Source organism: Cydia pomonella, chromosome 2 (assembly GCF_033807575.1).
Source record: "Cydia pomonella isolate Wapato2018A chromosome 2, ilCydPomo1, whole genome shotgun sequence".
Lineage (NCBI taxonomy): Eukaryota > Metazoa > Arthropoda > Insecta > Lepidoptera > Tortricidae > Cydia > Cydia pomonella.
This window is the reverse complement of record NC_084704.1, coordinates 25,275,924-25,290,183: the sequence shown is the minus strand read 5'-3', so window position 1 is coordinate 25,290,183 and position 14,260 is coordinate 25,275,924. Positions and strand designations below refer to the sequence as shown.

General features: G+C 36.1%; 1 protein-coding gene across 1 annotated transcript; it reads left to right on the top strand.

The window, feature by feature from the left end:
- The first annotated feature begins 1,028 nt into the window (after positions 1-1,028).
- LOC133534718 (kelch domain-containing protein 3-like) lies at positions 1,029-9,542 on the top strand. The gene is made up of 5 exons (XM_061873958.1): positions 1,029-1,827; positions 2,979-3,444; positions 3,858-4,053; positions 8,156-8,332; positions 8,981-9,542. Exons 1-5 carry the CDS (start codon positions 1,585-1,587, stop codon positions 9,042-9,044), a joined length of 1,146 nt encoding a protein of 381 aa, XP_061729942.1. The 5' UTR covers positions 1,029-1,584; the 3' UTR covers positions 9,045-9,542.
- The last annotated feature ends 4,718 nt before the right edge of the window (positions 9,543-14,260 follow it).

Sequence of the window (14,260 nt, the reverse complement as noted above, 5' to 3'; positions counted from 1 at the left end):
TAGTTTGCACGAGAGACACTTCCAAAGTGGTAAAATGTGTGTGTGTGTGTGTGTCCGGAAACTTCTAAAATAACAGAATGAAAAATCTAAAAAAAATATATGAGATACATTGCCATGGAAACTTCCACCGAAAATTGTTTTGAACAAGATCTAGTAAGTAGTTTTTTTTAATACGTCATAAATGGTACGGAACCCTTCATGGGCGAGTCCGACTCGCACTTGGCCGCTTTTTTTCCTTTAGCAGGGCGATATTTCTGAATTCAAATACATATATAATCGTTGCCAGTTACCTACCAAAAGACTGAAGGTTTCCAACCTTCACATAACCTACCTACATCCGGGTTGCAATGTGCCGACAAACTAAATTAGGTAGGTACCCAACCATTCTAGTATAATATAATATGTATATACTGTGTATATAGGACATACCAAACTTTCTTTTATTAAGACCACCAGACTAATAATTGAACCGAAAATACAGAATTGTACTTCTTACCTAACCATAATGAACTAGTTTTCCCTCTGCTAGCTACTAAAACCATGGATTATATTAATGTATTCTGTGATTAAATCTTATTTATTCATAGCAGCGTATTAATATCAATTAATGTGGTTTATTTTTTTTAAGTTATTTTTATACCATGACGGTGGCAAGTAAGCATACGGCTCACCTGATGGTAAGCAGTCACCGATGCCTATGGACGCCTGCAACTCCAGAGGTTTATTAATATATTTGTCTCATTACGTTAAGTCCAGAAATTCAAAATCAGAATCACATGCACCTGTCAATCAATCAAATACTACTTTGAATTTTATAGGGCCAATTACATCCACACTTCCTGATATCAGGCCCGAAGGCAGTCCCGATGTCGGGCCTGATAATATTTTTTCCGTTTCACGGAATATCAGCACATCGTTAACATATTTGAAATGTAAAAAAAAAATGGTTTATATTGAAAAATATCAAACATTGAACATTTTTGACAATTAGAGAAAAAGTACGTTTTACATGTCAAATATTGTAAAACGGAATAATACTCTTACTAGGGCCCGATGTCGGGCCTGATAGCGGTCTCCAGTGTGAATGTAATTGCACCTTGTTATTTTGAAACAAGACAAAACCATAAAGCTATAGAGGGTACGGCAGTGGTAGGGTCCTCTAATATATTTACTTTATTCTTTGGTCCTCTACCCTCCATTAATTAGAGCCAATTACATCCAGACTTTCCAATAACGGGCCCGAAGTCAGTCCGGATGTCTGGCCTGATAATCGTTTTCCGTTTAAAGTGCCAATTACATCCACACTTTATCAGGTCTGATATCAGACCTGATTTTGGACCCGAGAAAGCATTTTTTTTTTTTTTAATATATGTAAACTTGTAAAGTGCGCAAATACGACTTTGCTTGCAAAGCACATGAACGCATTTAAAAAAGGTATCTACCTGTCAATGTCATTGTCACTGTCAAGTGTCAGATCAACAGCAGTTTTGGTCGTAGGTATTAATTTACATAAAATTCTTAGGTAAATCAATAATACAATAGTAAACGAAGTGATTGAAACGGCAGTCGCTATTGATAGCTAACATGAAATGGACGGCTCACATAGAAGGCGGGCCGCGGCGCGTTAACCATGCGGCGGTCTGCATAGCAGAAAAAATACTTTCCTTCGGCGGCTACTGTTCTACCGAGGAATATAAGGATTGGGACCCCATCCCTGTTCATGTCTTGAACACACAAACTCTACGATGGTCAGCAGTTAACTATAAGAAAACAGATGTTATACCATTTCAGAGGTATGGACACACAACAGTGGCTTATGGAGAAAAGGTATGTCGTTTTTTTTTTCAATGAATACACACAATCACACATGTTTGTTGTGCACATGCACTAAAAACCCTGGTACTTTTGATTCATGTACTTGTATGGAAGCAATTGTTGTCACTCAACATATTAATATTTCAATGATTATAGAAACTTGTAGAATCAATAAATGTGAAATTATTTGTGTAATAGCTATGACTAATTAACATAATCTAAATCTTAAACCCTAGGACTGTGGAAGCCTAGTGTGGCTTGACTGTATAAGAAGTTAACAAAGTTTTTACCCACTTGTGTTTCAAATCCTAAACCTATTTTTTATTGGAAAAGATAATTTATTTATAAAAAAAAAATATTATAACAGAGACATACTTTGTACATTTAAATCCACTTTTAGATTGACTTTTTATAAATTTTATATCCACAGAAGTGAGTGTCTTAAATGAATGCCAGGGTCTTTTCATGTTTGCAAACTTACAAAACAGAATAACATTTGAGCTTTGTATTTATACCCAATTTGCATATGTTGGTTACTATGTATTGTCTATGTAAATACTTGTCTTAGCATAGGATTTACATTGAAAGTGTAAGTTTCTATTAAAATAAAATTGTATAGTACATGAGTACTCAGCTTTATTGGTTAATTTTGAGGATTTATTCTTATAAGATGCTGCTATTATTATTGAGTAAATACATATATGAATATCTTAAAACGTACAAAAAAAAACATTATTTGCCAGTGAATCTTGAACCTATAGTATTAAAAATAGAGTTGATTTTGCTTTGCTTTGATATTTAATAAAACAAAACATTCAACTCTATTACAATTGAAAATTATTAAAAATCCATAGAACTTAATAAATGCTATAGGCAGGCCCATAATTGTTAGGAGGCTGAACTACTGAATATCAAACCAACAGTAAAGTTCTGTTATTATGTCCCAGATGCTAAAATGGCAGTTCAGCCAGACAAATTATAGCTATAAAATAAGTTCATTATTAAAACTAATCTAAAATGTAAATGTATTATCCTACACTACAGAAGTGCTTTATTTTCCTAAATGATCTTATTCTATTCTTATTATGCAATTGATTGAAATTATTTGTGTGCCACATTTATAGATTGCAGGAAGTTGTTAAGTAACAATTGTTTTCTTGCAGGTGTTCATGTGGGGAGGCAGAAACAATGCAGTGGCTTGTGACATCCTCACAGTTTTTGACACAAGAACATTGGAATGGAGCACTCCCGCAGTCTCGGGGATGATTCCATATGCTAAAGATGGTCATTCGGCTTGCATTATTAACAATAAGATGTACATATTTGGAGGTTTTGAATATCTCACAGACCAGTATTCACAAGAAGTGCACTGTTTAAACTTGGACACTTTTGAATGGCAGTTTGTAGAAGCAAAAGGAACTCCACCATCCCATAGAGACTTTCATACAGCTGTGGCACATGGAGATAGAATGTATGTGTTTGGTGGGAGAGGTGACTTGAATAGCCCATACAATTCACAAGAAGAAATATATTGTTCACAAATGTACTATTTAGACACGAAAACGGACACATGGGTGGCATTAAATCCTAATAAAACCTGGCCTTGTGGCAGGCGCAGTCATTCTGCATGTAAGTATGTTTGGTATTTATGAAATAAACTATAAATTTATGAATCTAACTTCCTATCGCGGGATCTGCAGCTCACAGAGCCACAAGTAATTTTTTTTGTCTACCTAGTCTCAAAACTCTGTGCACGCCGCTGTTCATAGGTCTCCACCTATGCCCAGCAGTGGGATACATATGGCTAAGTTGGTAGTGGTGCTGGCATATATTTTTATCTCTACTTATACTTGTATTTTTATTCACACAATATTATTTTGACACTGATGTGATTAGTGTTTTGTTGTCATTCAATGGTACCAGGAGTTGCTTGCATTCAAATTCTAACTTCTGCTGTTTTAACTGTTCTTCTTTATGAAATTTATTTTCTTTATCATAAGAACATTATACAATCTTGTATTTAACCATTTATTTTATTTTAGGGATACATGATGATTATATGTACATCTTTGGAGGATACAATGGCAACACAAAAATGCATTTTAATGATCTCTTCAGATATTCAATCAAGAAAAATCACTGGGAACTGGTCCATGTGAACGGGCAGGTCCCATGTAAGAGAAGGCGGCAGGCCTGCCTAATTCTTAAAGATAAAATGTATTTGTTTGGAGGCACAAGGTATGCTGTTCTTATATACATCTCTTATAAAAGTGACTATTTCTTGACAGGACAGAGGACAGTTAGTGTCGAAACATAGCTGAGAACTATCTCGGTAAAATTATCGATTAATAAACTGCACGCTGCAACAGATAGACACAGATACAAACATTCAATTTAAACACCTTTTTTTGCGTCAAGGATAAAAATTATAAAAAGAGGGCCCTTTGCAATGGCTAATAAACACAGAGGGCCTACCAGTACCACCAACATCGAAAAATCTAAAAACGTTTTCTCCCTTTCGCTCGAATATATAAGTTCGTTAGACAAGCAGAAAACGATTTTCAATGTTGGTGGTAGGCCCTCAGGCCCCTAAAAATTCCTAGTTTTAATTTAGACCGGGAAATACGACATTCGATTAAACAATATTGACGTGCGTGATTGATCTTGAGGGTAACTACTAGGAAGTTAATATGACGCGACATCCGAGTACGCAAAAACTACGCTTGCGTGTAATGTTTACTATTTGTTAACGGTTGTATTTAAATGATTAAGCTAATCATTATGCATTTATGTATATACTGTACTGGCCTTGACTTAATTTATTGTTAACGGAATATACCTATTATGTCGCTTATTGTGTTTAGTACAAGTATACATGTATTTATGGGTTCTCATTTAACATTTGTAATCAAAATTCATTTTCTTATCTGATGGAACAATAAACAAAGAGTAGAGATAAAACTTTGGTAACGTATTAAATAGACAGTATAGTAGTTATCGGTATCAATATGCATATCTCAAAGCATACCTACTTTTTCATCGAATAATACGCTAATATTAAATAAGTAAGTTCCTATTTACCTATAGGTACATACCTACCTACAGGTACATACTTTATCGAAATAAAATCGAACACTGTTTTTTTTTAAACCAGCACCAGCAGGATTTGAACCTGGATCCCAGTTTATTATTTAGCAGGATTTAAACCTGGAGCCCAGTTATAAATTTTGGCATTAGCCATCTGATTTAAACTGTTTGTAATAAGTCAAATTAAGGGTTTTAGTTTCACCTCTAAAAGTTGTTTTAAACCTCACATATAATCTCGTATTAGCGTTGGATGTTAATCAGAGTCATAAAGATCTCTTTTTCGTTAATATCAAAGTGTCTATAGCTATAGAACAGACACTAATAACTCCATGTCGACAAAGTGGGACGGCTTGGCTAAAAGTTCCATATTTGCATTTAAATAATGGAACAGCCCGCGAAGCCAACATGCCAATCGTTAACGCTCCGTAGCGTAGCTTAGTCATCTCTCTCTATTGCTCTTCCATATTAAAGCGACCGTGACAGTTGCGTTTCGTTCGCTTTGTTGGCATGTTGGCTACGCGGGCTGCTCATGAGGACCAAAATGGAACTTCTCCACGAAAGTATTTCAGGTACGTCTTGGCACTAGGTAGTTAATTGTAATCGTTATGAGATGCACTATGGCTGTAAATAATTTAATGGCTTTCTAAACTGATTGTGATGTCGGTTTTTTTTTATAAAATATTTTAAAATATATTTGACCAATTTAGATTATGAAATTTGCAAATTGTCCGTTGATAACAATCACTAGACTAGCCTAGAAAGTGCTAGGTGAGTACGCTTAAACTTTGCGAAACCCTCTGACCAGTCTGGCCGCGTAGCCAACGTTACAATCGTTAACGCTCCGTAGCGTAGCGTAGTCATCTCTCTCTATCACTCTTCCGTATTAGTGCGACTGTGACAGTTGAGTTTCGTTCGCCACGGAACGTGAACGATATGCACGTTGGCTACGCGGGCTGACCAGAGGGCCTACCGCGAACCACGCTCGACGTGTTGCCTCTCTGTCACACTTACGTACGAATTTACAAGTGCGACAGAGAGGCAACACGTCGAACGTGGTTGGCGGTAGGCCCGCAGATAAGTGGCATGCTAAGCGTAAAACGAAAGAAATATGTATGCGCAAAACAATAAAAATACCGACATATCTATCACGAGCAGCGCGTCCATAATATTCGTAGGCAAGCCGGAGCTAATTTGGCTTTCCTTTTCTTCAAGAGCTGTAGGAAAAGTTCTCAAGTGTCAAAAAATAAAGCAAGCCGCTGGGAATCGAGTTCAATGGACTTAAGTTTATTATTTTATTTCAAATCAAAGCTTAGTGGCAGATAATAAAGGTACATAGTTTTAAGCTGTTTATTACCTACCCTTTTTTAATCGCATATAACATGAGAACAATAAAACTCCACATTGTAGTTGAATCAAAACAAATCATCCCAATATAAGAAATCTATACCAAATCACAGTTTTCTAATACTCTCTGTAATGTAATAATCTCTGAGTAATCCGCGGACAGACGACAAATAGACAGATATTTCGAAGCTATAAGGGTTATTTTTCATTACGGAGCCCTAATAACGGTATGTTGTTCACAAACATCTTTAAAAAAACATACATAATGCTAGGTTTACATGTCACACGCATAAATTAAATGTTCAAATATACGTCAACGTATTTCCCAAGTCCAAATTATACAATAGAATCTTTTGCATAATTTTAATAAAAAGTGCTTTAAGGTTCAACCGAATTTCATTGGGTGCAAAAACATTTTAAAGCTAGAGCACCGGTAAAATACGGTTCAGGGGTCAAACATCGGCTCGAGTTTGGTTAGGTAAATAAGCGTTTGTGAGAAATAATCTTATTCATCGTTATCATCAGCTGTCCACTACTGCGCATCCAACCCAATTCTAATTTATAAATCGTTCCCTTTTTTTGCATTAGAAAGAAGGTAAGCGATCTTGACGTGTCTTTGAATTAAAAATCACTTTTGATAAATAAGTCACAGCAAGTATGTAACAATTATAAATCATATACGATAATTTACATTATTTTAATTTCATAAGTAGTCATACAAAACTAATTTTTAAAAGCGTTTTTCAATAAAACGACACGTTAAGATTATTTAGCTTTTTTCTAATGCAAGAAAAAAACGAACTATTAATGTTCTCGTCTCTCAAGAACACGGCTTCTGCAACATTAACCGGAGTAACTTATGTTTATTAGTGGAGACCAGGATATTGCCACTTCAATTTGCAAACCAAACTGACGAACGATGTTATACTACTGTCTCCTTCAGTCTTGGTACGACCATGAAAGTGCGGATGAGAAGTTATAAATTACGACCCTGAGTTTGGTCCTTTAGAAAAACCGCCGACAGCAGTAGCGCAAGCGTCAGCAGTATGTGGACCACGGTGCGTAGCCAACGTGCAAATCGTGCTCCGTAGCGAACGAAACGCAACTGTCACTGTCGCACTAATATGGAAGAGTGTTAGAGAGATATGACTACGCTACGCTACGGAGCGTTAACGATTGGCACGTTGGCTAAGCACCCAGCGAGCCGATTTTTTAAATATCGATCTCCCTTTAATAACATCTCCACTACTAGAGTCTGTTCGGAAAGAGAAGAGTCGTGGAATGTATGAAGCCCAATACATTCCACGACTCTTCTCTTTCCGCACAGTCTCTAAGCATTTAAATCTTACTAAAAGAAATGAAAACGAGTGGTTAATACCACTACATTCCCAATTAATATCGCTCGTATTTCAAAAATAGCATTTAACCGTTTTCCACAGATTTTCGAGTGACGAAATCGAGCTCTCCAAATTCAAAAATCGCCTCCCTGGCCTACTTTAAATGTGAATGAGATGCAAGTGTTAATAACCTTTGCCTTCACGAGACCTTTTAGAATTGGCTAGGAAAGAGTAGAGAAAAAATAAAATGTTGTAATCATATGACATAATATAACAATGGCTAGGCATTTGCATAGAAGCACGAACTCAGCTCGCGTGACGCTGTCTCACGAGAGTTTAGGCCTTATTAAATTGATCAACCGCGCGTCTGAGTACAATTTTTTGCAAAAGATTTCTTTTTTTTACCTATACCTTTTAAAATAATTCAGGGGATCGCAACCTACATCACAGTCCCTTTGAATGATGGTGGGATTATTTAGATAGTGTCCATAGTCACGTGACGTGATTTCAATTGACTTTCTAAAAATATATGTCTGGCTTACAAATCTCAATCGAATTTTATTTGTTTTCAGTCCGCAACCGGCGAAGAACGTTCCTCTCCGGCCTGTCTCAGAAGACGACAGCCTCGAGTTGCTGCTAGACAACAACGACCTGCATATCCTAGATTACTCACCAACGCTCAAGACACTTTGTATACTCAAAGTTCTGGAACACAACCTGGACCAGAGCGTGTTACCACGCCACATTATGTAAGTATGTAAGGCTAGTTGATACAAAGAAGGTGAACGACAGCCTCAAGTTGCTGGACGACGATCTACACATTGTGAACTAGTCGCCGACACTACGTACTCAAAGTTCTAGAACCGACCCTGGACGCTAGTTTCAGACAAGGTAAAATAAAATTAATAATTAACGACCTAAATTGACCGGTAGCTTCCCAACCCATAATATAGGTACTAATTCAAGTCCAATTTTTGTATGGTGAGCCTACTCCAATAAGCCAACTCATAAAAAAGCTATCAGGAGTTTAATTCCCTGCAGCCCTCCATAAGTAACATAATGGACATGTCGAACACATGTTATAATACACGTAGCCAACGAGCCAGTCGTTTTATATAAACGCTTCTTATAAAGGCCTTAACAGGCTTTAAGCAGTCTCTTACGTGTTTACACACTCGGTTTGCGAACGAAGTTCTAGGACTCGTAGGAGTCCCGCTTGACCCTCGCGTCCACGCGCCCAGCGCGGCTCACACAGCTCGCTTCCTTAGCTCAAAATTCTTAATTCAACCATTTCAACCTTACATACATAGGTATCTTATGGAGTCTATGCCAAAAAAAATTATACAGTTTGTGCCTTATTACGACAAATTGTTAAAAATGATACAATTTTCTTTCAGTATGGATATCCGAAGCATGTCGCAGCCGAACCGCATCAGCAGATCCATCAACCAGGCGGGCTGAACGCAAAACAGTGCATGTGCTTGCTGTTCAGCTAGTACGTGCGCTGTGATAACTGACGTTGCCGAATACTTTATAATAGGCGCATGTAGTGCAACTCTATCGTACTTATTTGTGTGTCTTTAAATAGTACTTTTGTCAAAGTTTTGCCTGAACCCACATGTAATCTAAGTAGACTACCGCAAACACGTACTAAATAAAGTATATTGGCGTTATTACGGGCTACGAGCCTCAATAAGCTATTCATCGTTTTATGTATTTGTAATTTATATACTTAAACTTAAATTAATTGCGTGTCTATGTGTAGAAATTTAGATTCATGAATAATTTTGCGTTTGATTTTATATAAATTTGTGAATAAATACTATTCAATGTTGATTTTAAAATGTTTTATAAAAAAAATAGGTAATGCGTATTGGCGCATTACTACAAAACTTTACAGTAGGTACCTACTTACGATATTAGGGTATAAACACAATGAAGTTGCAATATATATTTGCAGTGTCTATTTTGATTTATGTGTGTTCAGCTGTTTCAGAACTGTAGTGTATCTATTAATCCAAAACCTTGACATTACTTCATACGACTAACTCAAACCAGAGCCTAATGTCCGTAAATGTAAGTGTTTTACTTGTCATTCGTATCGTAGTTGTTAAAAATATATTTACAATTTAGATACATTAACAAAAATGCGATTATTACATTATATACATACACCGGAACTTAAATATTATGTTATATTTATTTTATTATATTTATTTTCATTTCATTTCATTTAAATCATTTTTGTAGGTTTGAAAGTTTGGTCTGATCTGGTCTTATCAGATGAATACAAGTCACACATTTACGCCACGGCATCCTCGGTCTAGTATAACATTTCCTCACATTATTTTACACTCGTACAATAATAGGTGATTTTCTTCCCGCCGCTAAATTGTTTTATTTTAGTACGAGGCTACGTAGGGTAGAACGGTTTAATAATATTACATTCTATACCTACAACTTTACTGTCTTAACTAATCGCAAAATAACTGTAACATAGCGCCGTTTGCTTGTATTATCTTGAAAATGAATTTATATTAATTATATTATTGATGTGGGATGATTGAATGCGAGAGTTAGAATAGATGTTACTGCCTAAATAACGTCATAAAAATCGATTACACATATTAGGTTTTACTGGATCTATAATGTGTACCTACTACAAGAAATCGGTATTACTTATACTTAATTCACGAAAATCTTAGGAACCTAAAATTAAGCCTCTCGTTCAAAACAGTCAACTGTAATAGAAATAGTAGGGGGGCAAGTCAATTGAAACATGCTTGATAACTCCAAAACGGATCTGTCAGCAAAAACTATTCTATCCTAAAGCACGCTAGATTTTTTTGACACCTAACGTACAAAATTGTGTTCCTATACTGTTGATTACAATTTGTAAGCTTAATGCTTTCTTTAACTTTTATTGGGTTAAGGCATTTTATTTAACTTTATGATGCTTTTTGTGCAGCTATATACAGTCTTCCTTATTTTTTATGCGTAATTAAATATTTGTATAAGTGTCGATGGGGCAATTAAAACATTTTTTATTCGGAGGTACATAGTAAACAATACAAATATAACCTAAAAAAAACAAATTAACTAAAATAAACGAAGGGGAAGAAAACAGAAAGAATTAAAATTTAATTCAAGAATTGAGAAATTTGTCCGATGGCTGCTTTGAATTATTTACTTGGTGTTCATCAATTATAGTAGAAAGTAGATGAAAAAAATATTTGTTGCAATACATATCTGTTGATGAGCGAAATTACATATTTGTATGGCTGAATTTATATATAAATAAAGATATTTATAAAAGAGGCTTCTGACCCCAGATGTTTCAATCCGTACGCTTGTTTCAACCCTAACATGGGTCAATTGAAACATTTTTGAGAGGTTTTGTAAAAAAACGTATCATTATGGAATTACCATTTAGACTTAATAGTAGTTTATGTGACTGCTACATAATAAAAGGCATTAAAATACACGAGTCTGGGTTAAGGAAACGAACGAAGTGAGTTTCTTAAAAGGACCACACGAGTGTTTTAATGCCTAATTATGTACAGTTACATACACTATTTTATCTACACACATATTATAAACTTTCTATGATATATTCTCTAACCCAAATTACAGCCAACGTTGGGGCATCGTTGCTCTCTTGGCGGAACTCCCGAGTAATCGACTCATAACTATTTATTAAAGCACTCTTTTAACATTGTAGCGCCACCTATTTATGGTTTTTTGTCGGACACTTTTTTGTATACGGAGATTTTGTTCCTTGCCTCTACCTTCCATAGAATAGAGGTCAAATCGAATTGCTTTCTTTTTTTTCAGAGATGTTCATAAATTGAAAGTCATAACCAAATCGATTTTGATGTAGTTATGGAATAATAACATTTTCATAGATTAAAAATTTGTTGTAACAAAACAGTTTATCGTAATGTTGGTCATTATTTACGGATTTTGAAGGCATCATAGAGGTTTATGATATGTGTGTAGATAAATACTATTTATATAGCCAAGTATGCTGGCTATCAATAAAATCTATTACCCAAATCAAATGAAAAATGAGAGCGGAGTAATCAAAAACGTTTCAATTGACCCGTCTCCCCTACGCATAAGTGAACTTTTTAGAAGCACAAACTACAGTATTTTATGCAACCGTTGTATAAGAAGGGTAAAAAAAAGCCGAGTGACGTGGGTTACACTGTTAGCCGGAGCCGCAGACGTAGGCGAACATTGTAAAGGAATATGCCACGAGCATTTTTTGAGCTACTTATACAACGTTGCATACAATACTTTTTCTACGAGTCAACAAATAGTAGATTGTACAAGATTGCATTTCAGCCATTTTTATCCGGGCAAGTCCGAGCGCAGCGAGGACCAATATAGTCTAGGATAATAAGTTTTTGGCAAAAATTTAATTTTTGGTACAAGCTTTTATCGCTGACTGTACTTTTCTTTCCACAGGCAACTAATACTCACCGAGCAAATTCTAAAAACCTCAAACACAATTAGGTTGCGTTGTTTTATCACAGAGTTCCCATGGCCACCTCCTGTCTCCATCATCAGATCAGCTTGATGGTGCCATAAATCATAATATTGCATTGTCACCCGACTTACATATGTATGCAAGTTTTCAGCTCAATCGGAAACCGGGAAGTGGATCAAATTTAACTAACAAGATTTGATTACAAACAGACAACGGTCAGGTGAAAGTAAATAAACGCTTGTAAAAATTGACATTTATGCCTGAGTTATACATTCTGGTTTTCACTTCGATCGCGTGCAAAATTTACAAACATTTCCAATATTTTATGTTATTTTACCGTATTTGTCCAAGACTAAAGAAAATCGTACTCGGGCCGGTGGGGGCGCCGGGTGCCGGTCGGGAGCGCGCCGGCAAATCAAGGGTCGTAATAGATGATTTTACTTCATGCTCATAATAAGTAGGGCTCCTGATATCCGTGATACACGCCGATCCGTAGCTACGGGTTCTTAAGCCCGGCGGTACTAAGATCACGAATTTCACGAACACGGCAAGGTACGTACCTCGTACCTGCGTTCGCGACCGGATTCACGTGACACGCCGTGACACGCCATGATACGTAGCCCGTACCTGCGTTCGTGTGCGGAGCTTCGGGCTCGGTTCCGTTGGATAGGTACTTATCGCACGTCTCGTAGGTTCGACACGCCCGGGAGAAAAATAAATAAGGACTAGGTATTATTGAATTGAGTTACCACTTAGTATATTGAATACGGGACGTTCGTCGGACAAACATTTAACCTAAATTGTATTTTTTGCATCGATTTGAATATAATGGTTATATCTAAATAATTTATGGGGTTATCCTGTTTTTTGTATAACCAGCTAATGATTAATAGCCAAAACTAGCGACCTGCTCGTTGCATAGCACTAATATAAATATAAGGTGTAAAACTCCCTAGTAAGTATAATTATAATTATGAACTTAAGCAACGCTGTGCTACTGGTTGTCATTATTAAATCAAGAGAAGACATTTTTTTCTGTTAAGTATTAATGAAATTGAATGAAACATACTTGTAAAAGCTTGCTACTATCAAAGAATATAACGTAGCCTAAATTATATTTATTACATATTACAAGGCAATCCTAATCCAAAGAAACCAAAGGGTAAATTTCTGCAAATCTTCGGTAGGTATGATAAAGGTAATACAGGTAAACAAATTCAACAAAAACACATGTACGGGGCCACGGAAAAAAAAGTAGGTACGCAGCTGCAGTTCTTATCAGTTTCGGACTTTGGGCACATTAAAGAGTACTGTTTATTTCTAGATTGAAGGTAATAATGACATATTATTGTTAGAGCGTTTTATTGTATGACTAACAAGCTAAGCCAACATACCGGGTTTTTTTTTGTAGATAAGAAGTGCAGTTGCACGTGCAGACAAAGATAATAAGATTTGCGAGCGACATATTAAAATGAAACGAACAATAAACATAAGTAGCTGTGGGCTTTACCTTTTATTCGTGAAGTTGAAAGAAGTGACCGCGATGTTTTGTTTTACAAATTTGTGGTATTTTTTATTTAATCTGGAGGGGGCGGTTTAGAATTTTGAACTCACATTCATTGTCATTAGATACTCCTGACATCACAGTTGGTCTCCTGACAAACAGTGTTGTTGTATTATTTTAGCAACTCGTTTACTAAAGTAGCTATTCATTGTAATTAATGTTTGGTTCTTTTCATTTATTACTCATTAATATTTAAAAGGCCTTACTATTGGAAATAAATTTTAATTGAAAAGTAATGAAACGGAATTAGAGCTATGAATAAAAAATTCATGATAAATATTTATTCGCAGCTCTTAGAGACCGCATCGTATCTTCACTCAACGTCGCGGGCGGACCGAACCGGCGTGTTCTTAAGATACGTGAAGCCGTGATCACGCCTACACGGATTTACACGGATTCACGTACCCTAATTTCACGTAGCCGAATGTCACGTGCGGAACGGACCAGAAAACCGTTGCCGTGAATCACGAAACCGGGCGCACGGCTACGGGTTCACGAATCACGGACACGACCGCGAGCCCTAATAATAAGCAGTTTTATGTCGCTTACACTCAACTTAAATATCAATTTTACGAGCATGAGAAGTGAAAAATAAATAGTAACATGTGGGTACATAAACCA